Source organism: Delphinapterus leucas, chromosome 15 (assembly GCF_059928025.1).
Source record: "Delphinapterus leucas isolate spDelLeu-1000000601 "Yukka" chromosome 15, BTC_Dleu_Yukka2, whole genome shotgun sequence".
In the NCBI taxonomy this organism is placed as follows: domain Eukaryota; kingdom Metazoa; phylum Chordata; class Mammalia; order Artiodactyla; family Monodontidae; genus Delphinapterus; species Delphinapterus leucas.
In genome coordinates, this window is record NC_143143.1 from 88175490 (window position 1) to 88195102 (window position 19613).

General features: G+C 56.4%; 1 protein-coding gene across 1 annotated transcript in view; it reads right to left on the reverse strand.

Annotated features, from left to right (window-relative positions):
* The window catches only part of ZBTB46 (zinc finger and BTB domain containing 46), a 57339-nt gene that overhangs the window by 27086 nt on the left and 10640 nt on the right, over positions 1-19613 (reverse strand). Inside the window, exon 2 of the mRNA XM_022597521.3 lies at positions 9633-10601. Within this exon, the coding sequence (XP_022453229.2) occupies positions 9633-10569 (937 nt within the window). The 5' untranslated portion in view covers positions 10570-10601. The remainder of the gene's footprint in view (positions 1-9632; positions 10602-19613) is intronic.

The following is a 19613-nucleotide window of genomic DNA, read 5'->3' on the forward strand; positions in this document are numbered from 1 at the left end:
ACCCTCCATCTCCCAAGCCTTGCGGTCTGTCGGCTGAGCACCCAGGTCGAAATTGAAGCCCCCAATTCTGGAAACAGCACTTGGGACGTCTCCCAGTATAGGGATGATACCAGTCAAACGGAGCTTGGAAGGAACTGGTCATTCTGAAGATGAGAGCTGTGAAGGAGGCCAGAAGGGCTAAGGGGACTTGACTCTCCGGCGTCATCTTGATGGGCCTAGGGCGCCCCACGCTGGCCGGGTGGGCTCCTGCACTCGCTCTGGCATCCACTTTGGAGGTGCAGGGAGACCCAGTTTCCACAGAATTTCTTGTTCAAATGAGAAAGCGGAGGGAAGTGCCCAGAAGGGAGAGGGTGTGAGGCCGACCCTGGGCCCTCCCAGGTCCTGAGCCTCCTGCCGGGCAGACAGGCTGGGAGCCTGGCGAGGGGCAGGGGGCAGGGGTGGCGCCTGGGGGCACCGGCCAGGCGCCAGGAGAGAGAGCGGGTCCTTCCCAGGCCCTTGCAGACCACAGCCTGACTTCAAAAGGAGGGATTAAGACGATGAGGTCAAAAATGAAATTCTACAAACAGAACAGGGAGTTGAAAGCAATAGTTAACATTGCAACAAATCCTTTCATAGATAAAGAATTTGATGTTACATAAAGCCACAAAATAGGCTCTTACTAGATTATTGTTATCAAAAAACTAAAACCTTTCCAAACACTCCGTGGGGGCAGGGGGTGGCGCCAGTACAGCTGTCCTACCCATTAGCAGCAGCGGCTTTCCTTTAGCAACTTGACATTCACGGGTTAAACCCAGACTTCATTTTGTGCCGCTTTCAGGTGGATCTCAGCTGGAGCCGGGAGAGGTGGGAAGCCAGGCTCGGACCTGAGCTTCAGGAACGGCCTCCAGCCTGAGCCATCAGCCACCGTGTGTGACAGGACTGTCCCCAAGTCCCCTCCAGGCAGGGACATCTCCTGAGCGAGGACCCAGGGGCTCCTTCCTTCAGCTGCTAGAGCTCATCCACCAAGTGACAACCCTGAAAACGTCTCATCCAACATTTTACCTCTGAACAGTGACGAACTTAGACTCGGTGACTTAGAAAAAACCTTAAATAGTGAGGTTAAAAAACTGACAGGGACTTCCCTGGTGGTGCAGTGGTTAAGAATCCGCCTGCCAATGCAGGTGACACGGGTTCGAGCCCTGGTCCGGGAAGATTCCACATGCCGCGGAGCAACGAAGCCCGTGTGCCACAACTACTGAGCCTGCGAGCCTGCGCTCTAGAGCCCGCGAGCCACAACTACCGAGTCCATGTGCCACAACTGCTGAAGCCTCACACCTAGAGCCCGTGCTCCGCAACAAGAGACGCCACCGCAATGAGAAGCCTGTGCACCACAACGAGGAGGAGCCCCTGCTCGCCGCAACTAGAGAAAAGCCCGCGCACAGCAACAAAAACCCAACGCAGCCAAAAATAATAAAAAATTTTTTAAAAATGTGCAGACCCTTTGGGCCAGCAATTCAACTATAAAAAAAACAACAACAACAACTGACAAACCAGGGGCCAGATGAGGTGTGATGGGCTCGACTGTTAGCTGTGGGGCGGTGGACCCCTTCCGGGTCACCTGATGATGCCACAGGGGGCTTCCTCGTACAGAAGAGACCACGGCGGCTGGACGGGGAGACCAGCCACCAAGACAAGGGACAGAGTGTGTGCAGCCATTTCACACACGCGTGTGATGGCAGGAAATGTCCCCCCACCGACCACCCAGGGCAGGGGAAAAGGCGCTCAGGGCTTCTTCCCCAGGCTGACCTCTTTGTAATAAACAAGGCAACCAGGATGAAAAATACCAACATCTAACTGTAAAGGGCCAAGTGCTAAATGTAAAGATTGATTCTAGAGCAGAAAGGGGTTTGGGGGGGGTCCTTCTTCCCGTAAGTGATACATGATAACGTTCTGAAAATTTCACTCACTTACAACCTTTAGCTGAAAAGCAGAAAAGAGATTATAATTAAAATAAGCAGAATTTCTAAACAATTAAACTAGAAGACGCTGTGTGAGCTGCAAAGTGGGGAATAAACAGATGATGGAGCAGAGGAGGGAACAAGCCCAGGGCCGGGGGTGATGGGACGGGGGCCGCCTCACCACGAGGGCCTGGTCAAAAGCAGACACTCGGCTTCTAAGATTTCCCCAAATCTCCACTCTTCACGATTCTCAAATACGCTCCCAAGCTGCCTTTGAGAGGCTTCCTGCAGATGTCCCAGCCCAGCCCGCGGCCTCTCATCCAGGGAACAGGCACCCCGCGAACACAGATGTGAAAACAGCAACACAGCGGAACCTTCCGGAAGAGTGGAAACTGCGGGGCCGAGGCTGTCTCCCCGGGGGACTCCACCCTCCCGAGTTACAGCTCAAACCAGACCTTAGTCCTAACTTCCGCTAGATCTCACAAACAATGCAAAATAAAGTTCAAAAAACTGTAATTATGCACTTTGTCCAAAATCTACCTTCTTACTTTATGTGTCTAAGGTGTATTATTTCTTAAGTGCTTCTGTATTCAAGTTAAAATCAAGTTACCTCATTTTCTTTAACTACCAAAATGTTTTCACCTCATAGAAGAAATTCTCTTTAATTAAAAAAATATACACAGTTAGTAAGGTAGTTCCATGGGCAGGTGGTATCAGAACAGCTGGACACCACATGCAGAAGGTGACCATGAAGGTGGACCCCTCGCCTGCCACACGCAAAGATCAACGCGCATCTCAGGCCTGTAGTCACACCCAATCCTCCAGGGGAACCACGGGAGACATCTCTGTGACCTTAGGCAGAGGTCCCTTGGATTAGACCCAAATAGCATGAACCACAAAAGAAAAAAGTTCACATACTGGCCTTCATGAAAATTTAAAATGTGTACACTCTTCAAAAGACACCGTTACAGGAAGAAACGAGCCAAAGGCTGAGAGAGTGTTTTCAGAGCACACACCTGACGAAGGACTTGCCACCAGGACACTCGGAGGACGCTCTACTCAGCAAAAGACGCTTCCCCAGGAAGAGGGGTCAATGGCAACTAGGAAACAATGCTCGTTGTCAGAGCGGGACCTGGCGAGCACAGGGTGCTGGCCGGCCCAGCTCTCAAACCCGCCACCATGCACGGCCCTGAGCAGAGACCGCTCAGAGGAAGACAGGGGAGGCTGGCGAACCCCCGAGAAGACACTCAGAAAACCATAATGAACCTAGGGGCAGGACAGGAATAAAGACGCAGACGTAGAGACTGGACTTGAGGACACGGGATGGGGAAGGGTAAGCTGGGATGAAGTGAGAGAGTGGCATGGACATATATACACTACCAACTGTAAAATAGAGAGCTAGTGGGAAGCAGTTGCATAGCACAGGGAGATCAGCTCGGCGCTCTGTGTCCACCTAGAGGGGTGGGATAGGGAGGGTGGGAGGGAGACGCAAGAGGGAGGGGAATGGGGATATTCGTATGCATATGTCTGATTCACTTTGTTGTACAGCAGAAACTAGCACACCATTGTAAAGCAATTATACTCCAATAAAGATGTTAAAAAAAAGAGAAAGAAAACCGTAAGGAGATGCCCCCACGCCCTCCAGAACCGCTACGATTTAAAAACAAACCAATCCACGGTGTGCGGGACGCTGACACGAGTGTACATCACACACACCCCTGGTTTCTTGCACGCACCCTACCCGACGGCCCAGCAGCCCAGTCCTGGGAGCAATGCAGAGAAATCACACAGATACTCGTCCTGGGACGTTCACGGCAGCTTGATCATAACTGCCAGAAATCACCCAGACAACCCAAACGTCCATCAGCAGGGGCGTTACAGCAGAGAACGGAATAACCTTGGCAGTGAAAGGATGATTGGTGGACGCACGTGGCAGCCTGAGCGAACCCTGAGAGCGTGTTGGAAATCGCAGCCAGGGACAGATGAGAAGTTCCCGAGGCTGTGGAGGGAAGCGGCCTGGGGTCCCCTGGTGGTGACTGTGCGGGGCCAGGCTGGTGTCCTGGCCGTGACGCTGACACGTCAGCGTTGGGGGAAGCTACCTAACAGGTGCACGGGCTCTCGCTGCATCACTTCTCACAAGTGACTGCAAATCTTCATCATCTCAAGATGGACACAGGCGGGCCGCGCAGCACACCCTGTGTGACGCCCTCCCTCGCGACCCCCAGGCTGGCAGGAGGCGGGGTGGGGTGGGGGGTGTCCAGAGGCTGAGGGGATGTCTTGAGGGGACGTCCGTCATCCAAAGGCACGTGTACGGTGTGGGGAATGCGGGCTCTGGTGAGAGGCTGGCCGGAGGGCCGGGACGAGGTGCTGGTGTCGGCCCTCTGAAATTCAGAGAACGAGGTGGGTTTGGGTGATCAGATGCATAAACATGTAAACACAGCAAGACGTGAGCAGGTGGAGAACCTCAGCACAGGCAGGCTCACTTTCGTTTTTTCAACTTTTCTGTAAGTGTGAATATTTCCCCCAATAAAATGGCAGGGAGAGAGACAATAAATTATTCAAACCATACACTTGAAATCTGTACAGTTTAGTTTATTTTTTTAATAAATTTATTTATTTTATTTTAGGCTGCATTGGGTCTGTGTTGCTGTGCGCAGGCTTTTCTCTAGTTGCGGCGAGCGGGGGCCCCTCTTCGTCGCGGTGCGTGGGCTTCTCATTGCGGTGGCTTCTCTTGTTGCAGAGCACGGGCTCTAGGCGCTCAGGCTTCAGTAGTTGTGGCTCACGGGCTCTAGAGCGCAGGCTCAGTAGTTGTGACGCACGGGCTTAGTTGCTCTGCGTCATGTGGGATCTTCCCGGACCAGGGCTCGAACCCGTGTCCCCTGCATTGGCAGGCGGGTTCTTAACCACTGCGCCACCAGGGAAGCCCTGTGCAGTTTATTGAATGTATATCATACTTAAAACAATAGGAAAGGGAATGGCAGTTTTCACCAAAACACCTCGTTATTATCCGTGTTCCCATGATGGTCCCCATGTGTCTGGGTCCTAATCTCTGTGAACATGTCACCTCACGTGGCAAAAGGGACTTTGCAAGTGTGATGGGAGATCACCCTGCCAGTCCAGGGGTCCCTGTCCACACAAGGGTCCATCTCAGAGGAAGAGGGAGGCATGAGGGCCAGAGCCAGCGCAGGGGATGCGGCACCAGAGCTGAGGTCCGAGTGACACAGGGCCACGGTCCAAGGAACGTGGCGTCTCTGGAAGCTGGAAAAGACCGGGATTCTCCCCTGAGCCCCCAGAAGGATCCAGCCCTGCGGACCGGCGACATCTGGGCGAGAGATAATACAGCTGGGCTGCTTCAAGCCACTAAGTCTGCGGTGATTTGTCATAGCAGCAGGAAACAGACACGCCCCTAGAAACACCTCTAGGTCTACACCAAAAACACACATGCCACCAGCACCAGAAGGCATGCACCGAGGGTCCTGGCAGCCAGGCCCGTCAAGGTCAGGACAGAGCCTACGGCTGGGGAAGGGGCGGGCACCCCCGTGGGCTCCGTCAACAGCAGACTGACCGGGAGAAACCAGCACACAGGGGCCGAGTCAGGACACACTAGCTGGGGAGGTGGTCCCCAGGATGGGTGTCGGGGTGTCTGGGGGGTGGGTCATGCCCCCCTTGCCGGCTGAACATCTGGGATTTGACTTAGAAGAGTCAAATGTGTATGTCTGCTTCCATCTTTTAAAAGTTTGATAAAAGCAGCAGCATAAAAGTTTTCAAATGAACAGTTAAAAATTACACTCACAGCTCCTTTTAAAATCTCCATTTAAATGTAAGCTCCCAAGCTGTGCTTTTAAGTGTATGTATATAAATACACGTATATACAGCAAATACAAAATGTACGAGCATCTCCCCGGGCACTTCAACACAGCCAGAGCCTCCTCGTCCCTGGGAGGTGGGTGCCTGTGGGGCTTCGGTCCCCACCCCGGTCGGCACCCTGGGGGCGTCACTGTCACAGTGTCCAAACATCAGAAGAAAACACACACCTGGTTGAAGAGGACAAAACCCCTCAAATTCAAATCAAAACAGGACCCAGCGAGGTGGCGGCACATCTGGGAACCCGCCTGGAAGCAGCCAAGGCAGGTGGCCTCTGTGTCAGGTCAGCAGGGGGCGCCCGCGAGATCAGGAAGAGCAGAAACGCACCCCGGAGCAAATGAGCCCTCGAAAAGCTGCCAGCCGGCTCTGCCAGCACCAGGGCCCCAGCCAACCCCCACCCCTCTGTCGCGAGCGGAGCCTTGGGGGTCCCGAGCGCGACCGCGGGCCGCGCCCACCTGTCGCCTCCCAGGGGCCCCGCCTTGTCCTGACGCACCCAGACCCAGACCCTCCAGCTCCCTCTCAGGGCGGGGTCGGGGGGTGGCCCCGGGTGACCAGCCTCGGCTCCCACATCTAGATGATGAGAGACCTCAGGGGCTCTGTCTTCAGCAACTGAATTTTCTAGAAAGTCCAGGAACTTCCATTTCATCAGAAAAGAAGCTCCGCTGGCCACTCAGCAGAGCCACAGTGACGAGGATCTCCAGTCCAGGTGGTAACTGGGAAGTGCGGCCTCGGTCAGGGCCGAGCCCCGCCCTCGCCCAGGCCCCGCCCCCAGAGATCCCGCCCCCCGGGGCCTGCACGAGGCCCCTCGCGCACCTCCGTTCTCAGCAGCAGGTGCGCTCCCTCCCGACGTAGCGCCCCGCGAAGACCACTGCCGGGTGTCAGGGCAGCAGCTGCCCCCTGACCACGGCCCCAAGGTCGACCAGAGGAATTCCAGGCAATTCCAATCCTTTCTGAAAGGAAAACATCTGGGGGTACAGCCAAGGGAGCGGCTGCCGGCCTGGCTTCAGCCCCAGCATCGAGCTGCGAGGGAAGAGACCCTCCGACCTGGGCAGGGGAGGGCTGGGCCCTGGCCCCAGCAGGACGGCAGCTGCAAGCTTAGAGCACCCACCAGAGTCTCCGGAGGCCACCTGCACGCCCTGAACCCGCTCTGTGGTCCCCAAGTACTCTTCAAAATCCCAGGACGCCAGGGTCCACCCTTACCGAGGTTCAGGGATAAACAGTTCCTTCACAAGACCCACACGCTTTATTCTAGCTCAGAACTTTATTTCTGCAGATCCTTTTCGGAACACGTGTGGGATGTCGGGATGGGGCACCTGGGCTCTCCTGACACCAGCTTCTGAACAAGTACAAGCCACCGCATTGGAGGCTCACGGTCTTGGGATCATAGACAAGGGGCCGAGGCCGGAGCCGGCAGCTACCACGGGCCCGGCCTGTGTCCATCGCACCTGCACGTTTAAACGCCGTTTCCCACAGCTGTAACCCGGAAGTACATTTCAACGGATGTTTTCTTGGAAGCTACTGGGTTAGAAAGCACTTGGCTGCCTGCTTGGAAGAATCACTTTTAAATGCGAACAGGCCCCAGAGTCCCTGACGCCGAGGTGGGGACACGCAGGGGACAGGGCGGTGGTCCGCTGCAGGGCTGGGCATCAGAGCATCTTCGTCAAGCGCCCTGAATGATCGGCAGGAACCGGCTGACACATTCCTTTGGAAAAGGGCCTTTTCTCCTATAAACGGGATGAGAAGGAAACAATACTCTCCTCTAAGATGTAATCAATCTTTAAGGAAAGCAAACTCTCCTCCACTGCGGATCACAATTTATGCTTCCAAACCCCAGCCCAGGGCCAGGGCAGAGGAGTAAATGGCCACTGTGGCGGGCAGAGCCATCCCACGCAAGCCCACACCTCGGGTCCTTGTCTTAGCAACTCAGGGGAAATCTCGCAGTTGCCTTGGTAACCCAAGGGATTTCAGACATTAGCAAGAGTACACCAGGAGAAATCACTTGTTGGATTCTAAAAACACCTTCTGCTCGACAACTGCATTTAAAACATCAAACCCACAGGCTTAAGGAGCGTCCTCGTTTTTAACGTGCTGGTGGGCTCTCCGATCTAGAGCCTCCAGCCCCGCGGCCCGCCGGACGACTCGTGATGCAGCAGGTGTAGGACAGGACGGGAAGGCTCTGCGGCCCTGACCCACCCAGAAGGTTCCTTAAGTCAGTCCCTGTGGACGCTGCTCTCCAGGCTTTAGTCAGAGCTAAAGGGACGTTTAGTCGTCACGGAGAGTGCAGACACAGACAACCACTGTGCCGACCGCTGGCAGGGAGACAGGTGGGCTTTCTATCATCTCAGAAACTTAACCTTCTTCTGAGTTAGTTCAGTTACACTCAACGGTTCTGCGGGGGGCTTCCCATCAGGAACACTGGCAACGTCATGACCAGGGGTGGGCGGCTCCTGGCATGCAGTGGGCGGAGGCCAGGGCACTGCCGATGTCCTACAGCACGAAGGACTCCACCTCACACAGAATCATCCTGCCGAGGGGGCGACACTGGTGGAACCCGCTTGGACTGAACCTGCAGGAGGCTGGCCCAGCGCTTGGGGCTGGGGACGCACAGGGGCAATGAGAATGAGAACCAATAAGAAAGGCTACAGTGTCTCCTGGGGGTGATGAGAAAGTTCTGGAGATGGATAGTGGCAATGTATTTAATGCCAATACACTTAAAAATGGTTAAAGGGGTGAAGTTCATGATACGTACGTTTTACCACAGTAATCAAGCTAGTGTATCAAGAGCCCCAGGGTCACCCTCCCAGCCCCAGCACAGGCCTAGCACTGGTGACACCTTTCAGGGCTTGTGCCCACGGTTCACTGCCTTCTCTCCACCTCTGTCCACCTCTGAGCCCCCACTGGGTTCTAACCTCCTTCCTGGAGGGGCCTCCCCAATGTGGTCACTTGCTGAGAAGCCTCCATCCTGCTCTGGACCAACCTCGTCCCACCAAAGCCCCTCCTCACTCCAAACGCAGCCCTCGTGGTCCCATCTGTCACTCGGGAAAGCTCGGTGCAGCCGTAATTATCACATGCTCGGCGCCAGCAAGAGCACCTGGCATCTAGTAAACATTTCACTTGTTTACTAGCCTGGGAGACAGATAAAACCATCCTCCAGAGGGTGAGGGCCAGCGTCAACAAAGCTAAGCTAAGAGCCCTCACGGCTGACGGACTCGGGGCCCAGAAGGGGCTCCCCACCTGTGCGGTAACGCCCACCGGCTGCCCTGTGGGCGAACCACAGAACCCGCACTTGTTGGCAACGAGGAAATACCCCTCATCGGGAGGGGAGCTTGTGGCCACGAGCCCTCACGTGCCCAGGACGAAACACACACACGTGGTGTTTCTTCCACGTTGACAACAGTGGCCACGGCTGGAGCCCGCACACCTGGCCTGGCCTTCCCTTCTACCCGAGTCACGTCACTTCGTGCACTTCTTTATCTTTTTAACACCGTCACGTTTAAATCTTTAAAAATTAAGTTACGCCACCCAGTGCCTACAAGAGGCTCCACCACACCCCACGCTGGGGCTCCTTCCGGGTGTCACCCCGCCTTTCCAGCTCCAGAAAATCCCCAGCCCAGCAGCCTCGGTGTGTCGGCGGCCCTGGCGCACCCGCTGAGACGCGTTGGCCACCTTCCCCGCGCTCACACCGATTTACTACGAAAGGGGGTGACCCGCGGGAAGCCACCAGCGTGAGCCTGGAAAGGTGCCACTGCATGGACAAAACGAGCGGCCCCGGGGCCACCGACAAACGCCCCAGGGCGCCTGAGCCCGGCCTGTAACAAACCAAAGGCTTACTTGAGTCTCGGCTGCTGAAGGGCCACCCGGACGTCGGGAGGAAAGATGGCAGCGGGGAGCCGGCCCGGCTGTCGTCCTCCACCTGCTGCGTGATGTGCCGGACCGTGTCTTTGTTCTTGCGATTCTTCCTCCGGCCCGTGGGCTGCCAGCCGTCCCCTGCCGCCTGCTCTGAGAAGGAGTTCTGAGCGGCCCCATCCCCGGCGGACGGCGGCTCGCTGCCCGCGTAGTGAGCCGGCGAGAGCCGCTCCTCCTTGATGTGCAGGGGCCCGTAGCCCGCGTCGCCAGGCCACAGCGGCTGGGAGGACAGGTCCGCGGGGCCGTCGGCCTTGGGCTCCTGGTCCTCCTTCCCGCAGCTGCTCCCGCCCTCGTGGCAGCTGGCGATGGCCGAGTCCCCAGAAGAGTTGGCGGGGCTCGTGCGGCGGGCCAGCCACGGGGAAATGCTCCTCCCGGCCATGACGGCGGAGATGAGGGCGTCCGCGCCGCTGCTGGGTGGGGCGCCCACCTCGAACTCCGAGAGCTCGTCCGAGGCGTCCGGCTTGATGCTGATGTCCAGCGCGGCCTTGATGAAGTCGTGGCAGGCCTGCACGATGTCCGTCATCTGCAGGAAGCTGGCCGCGGACATCACCTCGATGACGTTCCTGCTGGTGAGGGCCAGGTGGGCAGAGTACATGAAGTCGATGATGGCCTTGAAGCCCTGGGCCGTGACGATGTCCAGGTGCGTGACCGTGGCCTGGTCGGACGCCTTCTGCACCTGGCAGTAGAGCGTCTTAAAGTAGCGGCTGCTGCCGAGCAGGACGTTCTTGTGGGCCTTGAAGACCTTGCCCTCGACCACCACGCACACGTCGCACAGGACGCCGTGCTGCCTCTGCTCGTTGAGCTCGTGGAGCAGATGCCGGTAGTGGGACGCGATTTCCATATCTTCGCGCCGGCTGTTCATCTGGGATCCTGGGGTGGTCTCTTCTACAGACTCTGTGGGGCAAGAACGGAAGGGTTACCCGCACGGTCGACACACACACCGAGGGAGTTAGGAGGGTGCACGGAGGGCGGCCACCGGGCACAGGGCACTCGACGGTGGGCACCTGAACCAGCGTCCAGTTTGAGGCTCACCTGTCGTCGGGCATGTGGCGCTCTGAACAGAATCCTACACGCCGCAGCCAACCCTCCGAGCAAACAAATATTCCAGAAAGGAGGACACCCATCCACAGTCGAAGTGACTTTCTCACCCAAACAGAAAATCAGAACATCTAGGCCAAGTAACCCAGGGGCACCTTCATCCCTCACCCTTGAAGAAGCATCCTTTAAAAACAAAGTGACAGGGCTTCCCTGGTGGCGCAGTGGTTGGGAGTCCGCCTGCTGATGCAGGGGACGCGGGTTCGTGCCCCGGTCCGGGAAGATCCCACATGCCGCGGAGCGGCTGGGCCCGTGAGCCACGGCCGCTGAGGCTGCGCGTCCGGAGCCTGTGCTCCGCAACGGGAGAGGCCACAACAGTGAGAGGCCCGCGTACCGCAAAAAAAAAAAAACACAAAGCAACAACATCCTACACAAACAAAACCCCTAGAACAGTAAGGACTGAAGTTGGACATCCACAAACTCCCAAACTCCAGCCCAAGCCAGCTCCAGAGGGAGAAGGCCCTGTGACCAGCTCAGCCCCCAGGAAGGTATCTTTGGGGGAGGGACCCAAGGTGATGAGAACCCCCTTCGCGGTCCCAAGCACCCGAATCATTTCTCGAGTTGGGCCCCACGCACTGCTCTCCCCAGACTCATTCCCCAGCTCTTTGCTGCTCCCAAAGTTTCCCGGGGCCACCGGACTGGGCAGACAAAACAACAGAACTTCAGTGCCACCCAACTGGAGGCCAGAGCCCGACCGAGGCTGAGGTGCGGGCAGGACTCCCTCCGAAGGCCCCGCCGGGGGATGCATCCTGGCCTCCGTCAGCTTCTGTGGTGACTGGCTCAGCGTCCTTAGCTCGTGGAAGCATCACCCACCTCTGCCTCTGCCGCCTCCCTGTGTGCGTGTCTGTCCCAGTGTCCCCTCCTACAAGGACACAGTCGTATCGGATTAGGCCCATCCTACTACCTCAGTACAAATCACATCCAAACTAGGTCAGGTTCTGAGGCTCTGGGGGCTAGGACTTCACTGTACGAAATCTGGGGCCAGGCTCACAGCATAAGATGCCCTGCAGAAGACAGGTCTTCCCTGATAAACACACCGTTTTCCAGCTAGTCAAAGGTGCGGACATCTGTCCACCTTTCCCCGGTTGGGGGGGGCAGGGGCGGAGGGCGGGGGCCACCTCATTTGTGCAACACCTTCCTTTAGACTTTACGTTTCGCATCACCATCTGAGGTCACCTGGAAACACCCACAGTCCCCAGGCTGGGAGAACGAGGCTGGGGAGGGTCCAAGCCTTTCACTCCCTTGTCTCCCTCGACAGCCCACCCAGCACCGTCCCTGCCAGGCGAGAATAGAGACCCCCCCACTCCAACCAGCCCCCTGACTCGAAGACCAGAAGTAAACACTCTGCTTCCATCGTGTGACAGCAGCGGGACCTGACCCCGCGGAAGAGCCCTGAGGAGAGTAGGCAAGCCCAGAACTGGCTGCGGGGGCCCTGGGCTCACAGCCGACACCCAGTGCTCGGCCCTGGGTGCGTGGACCACCCCCGAGGGTGGTCAGCAGCCGGTCTGCCCCTCCCCCAGGGCGTGGGAGGCGGGGGGGGGGGACAGACAGGCCGTCCAGGTGCGGCTTCACACCGCACACCTGGCGTTACAGACTCAGGTTAGTCAGACACTGAGGGAGGATCCGAAACACACGTCAAACCAGGAAATCGACCATTTAAACTCAAAGCATCGGCTTCATGCCCCGAGTCCACGCGGAGCTCCGGCCGAACATGGGGGGAGGTACTGAGAGCCCTAAGAACCCTATATTCAAGTTAGGGAGAGGCATGTTTCATCCCCTGACTTCCTATATGAATAATAAGGCTCTTTACTCGCCAGTGAAACAGAGCCTAAGAATTAGGAAGAACCCTGCAAAGGGGCAGAATGCCGGTGCCAGTGAAACAGAGAGCCTAAGAATTAGGAAGAACCCTGCAAAGGGGCAGAATGCCGGTGCCAGTGAAACAGAGAGCCTAAGAATTAGGAAGAACACTGCAAAGGGGCAGAATGCCAGTGCCAGTGAAACAGAGAGCCTAAGAATGAGGAAGAGCACTGCAAAGGGGCAGGATGCCGGGGCCATTTTAGAGAAGCAGCAACCACCTCAGGTGGCTTTCGCATTTCTCAAATAATTTCAACTCATATGGAAAGTTCTAAAATAAACTAATATTCAACCAGAGCAGCTTAAAATCAGTTATGTACTTCACAGAGATTTTGTTGTAAGAAAACACAATTTTCATTAGGGAAAAAAGTCACCTGTACACTAAAAAGAACAGGCATCTAAAGGAATGATAATCAAAAATAGATTAGTCTGGGGGACTTCCCTGGCAGTTCAGTGGTTAGGACTCCGCGCTTCCACTGCAGGGCGCACAGGTTCGATTCCTGGTTGAGGAACTAAGATCCCACGTGCCGTGCGGTACAGCCAAAAAAAAAAAAAAACAGATTAGTCTGCTATGGAAACATTAAGGATACACGTAATTTATCCAATTTATCCAGGAAACTTTAAGGGAATAACTGAATTTGCATTACAAAGTTGGTTATGTCTCCACATCAGTAAGAGGTCATGAGGGTCCCACCCACCTGACCGCAGCAGAAGAGCGGCTGCCCAGTTGCATTTCAGCAGCTGTGACCCTAAAAATGGAAGCATCCTGGGTAGTCATGTCATAGGATGGCCTGATAAGAAAGATGCAGGCTTCAGACTAAAGCACGCTCGCCACACCTTTTCTGTGAGGGCAAGGGCAGCAGAGCATCTGCTACGGTCCAGTGAAGATGCACCTGGCCGTGGGTCACACAGCTGTTCACAGGACACACACCTGTGGACTGATGACCTGACTGCCATCTCTGAATTACCGGTGCTGCTGCACAGATCGCAGGGCATGTTCATGCATCCAAAGGTCCACGCAGGCAGCCCTGTGATGAAGGGACCCTCAGAGAGAAGCCTGCGGTCCTCAGGGACTCAGATGCCACACTGACAGGAGCAGCTAAGGCTGGCTGAGACCAAGGGGCATTTGTTGCCACACCGGCACCTGAGACTTCACCAAAGTGACCCACGTGCCACCTGGAAGCCACACCATCTCTCCAGCATTTTTGTTTCTCCTGTGGGGTCTCTACTGTCTATTTTATTTATAGCTTGCTAATCTCAAGACACTTCAGTTTTGGACAGTATCGCTTATGAAACGTGACCACTTTGGTGCCAGAACAACTTGAATCCATGATCCAGACCACACTCCAAAAGCTGCGTCGCCCTGCACAGCGCGGGGCTCGGGGCTGGCCGCCCTCACACGGGTAACCTGGGGCACAGGGGCCATGCCAGAGACCCCACAGCGAGTGACGGAGGGGGCAGCCGCGGGTCTGTCCTGCCCAGTGGGCGGCCTGCCTGCTGCGGGACCCATTTCCAATCCCGCAGCCTCCGGGAAGGGCGGAGGTGGTCTCCAAGCTGCCAGGCAGGGAAACTGAGGCTTGGAGATTCCCAGAGTCCGGCCGTCGGGGAGCCACCATCCCGGGCCCCCGAGTCTCACTGTTGCGAGACAGCTCCCACGACCCGAGAGACACAGGGTCAGCACGGTGACCCAGGGGCGAGGGGGGCTTTGAGGTCTCCCCCAAACAAGCCGCACTCAGATGTGAGCACAGACCTCCTCTGCCAGCCTCTCTGAGAGGCAGGTACCCGATGTGGGTGTCAGGGGTGCTCCCCGTCTGTCACTTCCAGGGTTCAGAGCCCCCGGCACCCCAATCCCAGAGCACCTCCCGAACCTTTTCCCTACATCATCTGAAGGTACAGGGGTCTCAACCAAAAGCCATCTTCACAAATTATCAGCAGGAGCTATGTGTCTTATTCATCCAGCGCGTCCATGAGACCACTGATGCTTCGTGGGCAAAAGCCTAATAAATCGCCAAGCCTCAAAATGCACAAGAACCATGAAACGTGGAGACTCTGCTGTGAGTACGTTTCATTTGCCGCACTGTGTGTTCAAAGTAGTAATTCCGGGAGCTGGGAGGGGTATCTTTTTCCTCTGGTCCCTAAGGAGCTCCACCTGGAAGGCAACTGGTTTTAATAAGAATGTAAAACAGTGGATGCAATTTGGACGTGTGTCCTGCTGCACCCAAACAAGCCCCAGGTCTGTACAGGGACCTGGGCCCCTGGTGGGCCGGCCCCTCCCCCAGGCCAGTCACCAAGTCTCAGTCCAGAAAAACCCAACCCTAACAGGTAAGTGCCTCCAACACCCACAGAACCTCCTTGCCAACCCAACTTCACCTCCCTTCTCACTTCTGCATTTTCATTGCACTCAATTTACACTTCCTTGAAATGTTCCTTCAAACGTTACCTAACGGGCAAATATTGTTTTAAAGCAGAAGCAAGATATCTTTAGCGCTAGAACCAAGCCGCCCCGATGCTGGTCTGCAGAAGCCAAGCTGCTTCCCGCAGGCCCAACCGGCCGAGCCCATCTAAATGGCCCTTCCGCAAAGACACGGGTGAATCTCTCGATAACTATGCGGCGTGAAAGCAGCTGGACAAAGGAGACAGTGCAGGAGTCCCTGCCATGAAACCGGAACCTGCAAGGCGACCTACAGGGACAGGGACAGGAGGAAGGTCAGGGGCTGCCTGGCCTGGGGACAGCGAGGGATGGAGACCCCGGCGTGTGCAAACCCACCCAACTACGCTCTTTGATGAGTAGCTTGCTGTAAGCAAATCGTTACAAGGTCGATTCGAATCTATTTCTATGGAAACATTCTTGTTCAGCTACGAACATGTGCGTATCTATTGCCTTTTGCTGTGGGTCGCACCGTATCCCCCAAACTCACTCCTTGGAGCCTTAATCCCCAGAACTCAGCATGTGACCTTATTTGGAAGTAGGGCCCTTGCAGATGTAACTGGTTAAGACAAGGTCGTTAGGGTGAGCCTTGATCCAATGTGACATGTGTCCTTATAGGAAGGGGACACTGGGACACAGACACCTCACAGGGAGACGGCTGTGTGATAACAGTGATGAGGCCGCAGCCAAGGAACCAGCAGGAGCTGGAGAGATGCCTGGGACAGAGGGGGCGCGGCCCTTGCCCTCCAACTTCTGGCCTCTGGGACTGCGATGGGATAAATCTCTGTTGTTTAAGACATTCAGCCCCGGGTTCTGTCAGGAGCCCCGGGACATAGCGTATCTACCACGGAACGCCACTGATGCCAACGGCGTGATTCGGCGTGGATGAAAAGCACTCTGATGCTTCTCGACAAGAAAAGCCCGCTCTGCCTAACCCCGGGTGTCCCAGGGCAGAACCCAGGCAACTCAGCACCCTCACTCCACGGACACTACTTCCCTCACCCCGAGGGTTACGACGTTCTGAAAAACCCAAGGTCAAGACACCAACGATGGGAAATCATGTTATAACCCACAGTTTATATACATTGTATTGTCAGTGTTCACGGTTGCCTTTTAAGATTTAAAACCGAGCTCCTGCCTGGGAAGAAATACTCCACATGCGTTAACAGAAGTCATCCTTAACTGCCTGATGGGGGTGGCTTCGCCCAAAGTTTCTCCGGTGACCACAGTCCGACGCCCTTGGGTGCTGGAGACCAGCGTGATCTCAGAAGGCAAAACTGCCGCCAGGATGGGCCCTGCCCCACCCTCTCCCTTGCTGCCGCCTCTTTCGGTTCCTTCGCCTCCATCCAGGCTGGAGCGGCCCCCCACCCCGCCTTTCCTACCTGCGTAAATGTCACCTCGCTCTCAGGATGTACACCCTGACCGTGTAGGGCCGGACACATCCTGTGACCACGGGGACCCCCCCCTTCCAAGACCGTTGGGGTGGCTTCCCCCACCCCCCGCCTGCCCAGCTCTCGCTCTCAGTGAGGAAGGACCCACAGAGTCCCAGGGTCTCACCCACGTCCCGGCGTTTCCCCAGGCCATTTCCACTTTGGCCCCTGCAGTGCCCAGGAGCCTGGAGCTGCGCTGGGTGCTGGCACCCAGGCTGAGGACGAGGCTCCCCTAGCCACGATTCCAGAGCAGCACACAGGTGCCGTGAGGGCGCCCGCACTTGGGCAGGTGCCAGGGTCGGGGAGACTTCCCAGAAGGGGGCACAGGCCAGTCAGGACAAGGGAGTAGGTGCTGGGGGTGGGAGGGCGAGGGGAGGGCCCCAGGAGGGAGCAGCACATTGCGGGTGGCGCTGGCCTCCACACAAGGCCCCATGAGCTGCCATTCCCGGGTTCAGGGCCTCGGGGTGGGGGGCCCTCCCACGGTGACCCTGGCCTGGGGCTAAGCAAGCCTCAAGGCTGGACAGAGTCCACCTTCGCACTCCAGGTCTGCGCTGGCGTGGAGACAACACAGCGACCCCAGTGACCCAGCCGAGCCCTGACCCTGGAGGTGCCAGGCCACTGAGCCACCGCCCTGGCCGTTCCAGCCCAGCCCCAGAGGACGCGGCCCTGACCGACGGAAGAACCGCGGAAGTCGGCCCCAGCACCTCGGCACACAAGAGCCCCTGTGTTTCAGGGTGGGCAGAGTGCAGCGAGCGGTGGCCAAAACACAGGCAGCCCAGAGACAGCACAACACCTTGGGCGTCTGGCGGGAGAGAGCACGCGACAGTGAGATGGGGCAGGGCCAGGGAAAGACCCCACAACCAGCCAGGGCGGTGCCAGTGTAGGCCTCAGGGTGGCACCAGCCACCAAGACCAAGAGCCCAGGGCCCAACACACTGAGAGGAGACCTGGACTCTCAGGGGAGAGCAGCCACCCGGGGGGGGGGGGTCCCAGACATCCTGATTCGGGTTCTGGCACAGGGGAGGGTGCCCAGGGCCCTGGGAACAAGTGTAGGGGCAGGGAGAGAACAGAAGAGACCAAGCAGGAACAGGGGGGACCTCCCATAAAGGCCTAAGTCAGAGCCGAGGCCCCGGCCGGGCGCGTCAGCCCGAGCGCTCTGTCACTTCTGCTGGTGGGAAGCTGGTCGGGGGAATTTGTTTTGTGGGACTGGGGAGAGAAAGAGGAAGAGGTCAGCACTTTACCTGTGCTCCCAGGCACCTCCTGCTACACTCGACCCCCATTTTGGACGTTTTGTCTCTAAACCACGCTTCATCATAACGGGCAGCTAAACTGTCAGCTCCCTTAGTGCTCGTTATACAGGTGGAGCGACAAAGGCAAACCCTGCTGTGGAATACAAAAGGGATGCAAGCGCCCAGCTGGTGACACTGCCTCCTCCTCAAGGGAGCCTCCAGGGGCTCCTCCCACTATGGCTCGCAAGGTGCCTCTGTCTCCCAACAGCTTCACACCTTCCCACCGAATCTGACAGCCTCTCCACACAGGGACCACATCTCGAAGCTGTCCTGGTGCACACCCTTGGCGGGGGGGGTGGTCAACAAAACGACAGTACCGGGCTTCCCTGGTGGTGCAGTGGTTAAGAATCCTCCTGCCAGTGAAGGGGACACAGGTTCGAGACCTGGTCCGGGAAGATCCCACATGTCGCAGAGCAACTAAGCCCGTGCGCCACAACTACTGAAGCCTGCCTGCCTAGAGCCCATGAGCCACAACTACTGAAGCCTGCACTCTAGAGCCCGTGAGCCACAACTACTGAAGCCTGCACTCTAGAGCCCGTGAGCCTCAACTACTGAAGCCCGCCTGCCTAGACACTGTGCTCCGCCACAAAGAGTAGCCCCCGCTCGCCACAACTAGAGAAAGCCCGCGACCTGGCTGGTTGCGGGGTCTTTCCCTGGCCCTGCCCCATCTCATTGTCGCATTGGATCTTGGCAGATTTAACCAAGTTAAGATGAGGTCATAACCCAAGTGGGTCTGATGTGTCACCAAAGGGGGACATCTGGACACAGACATGCACAGAGGGATGAAGACAGAGACGGGAAGGACGTGGCCACAAGCCCAGGGGCGCCTGGGCCCCAAGAGCTGAAGAGGCAGGAAGGACCCTCCCCCAGAGCCCCCAGAGGGAGCACAGCCCTGGAGCCCTTGCTAAGAGGGGACACATTTCTGTTGTGTCTGCCATCACTTTGTGGCACTTCGTTACAAAGGCCCTAGAAAAAGCCACACATCCACTTAAAATTTTTGTAAATTTTTCTTAAAAAGAAAGCTGATCAGCTTAACAAGGCAGAAGAATGCTTTCCAAGGGTTTTAAATCTGAGATACACTGTGACTCGAAATGTTAACTAACACTTGTGCGCCCTGCCGCCAAGAAAAATGTAGAATCTAAATAGGAAATAACCTAAAAGCAATGCCTGTTCTCAAGCCATAGGATGGAATCTTTTGTTGTCTTTTTCAACATTTTACTTTGAAACACTTTCCAACCTAAGGAACAGTTACAAGAATAATTTCAGAGAACTCCCACCTAACCCTTAACCAGAAACACCACTTTTTTTTTTTTAACATTTTGCAACATTTGTTTACATCAAGTAACTGCTGGAATCTTTAACAGGTCTTTCTCTTTTGTTTGTTTGTTTATAAATTTATTTTAGGTTGCGTTGGTCTTCTTGCTGTGCCTGGGTTTTCTCTAGTTGCGGCGAGCGGGGGCTACTCTTCGTTGCGGTACGCAGGCTTCTCATTGTTGTGGCTTCTCTTGTTCCAGAGCACGGGCTCTAGGTGCACGGGCTTCAGTAGTTGTGGCATGCCGGCTCTAGAGCGCAGGCTCAGTAGTTGTGGTGCACGGGCTTAGTCCGTGGCATGTGGGATCTTCCTGGACCAGGGCTCAAACCCATGTCCCCTGCATCGGCAGGTGGAATCTTAACCACTGTGCCACCAGGGAAGCCCTATAGGTCTCTTTTTACTTAAAAGTTGCATCGCTGGAAAACGAGAGAAGCCACCCAACAACCCAAGGTGCTGCCTGGGAAACCCAGTACTGATGGGTCGCTAGGCCTGGACCCGG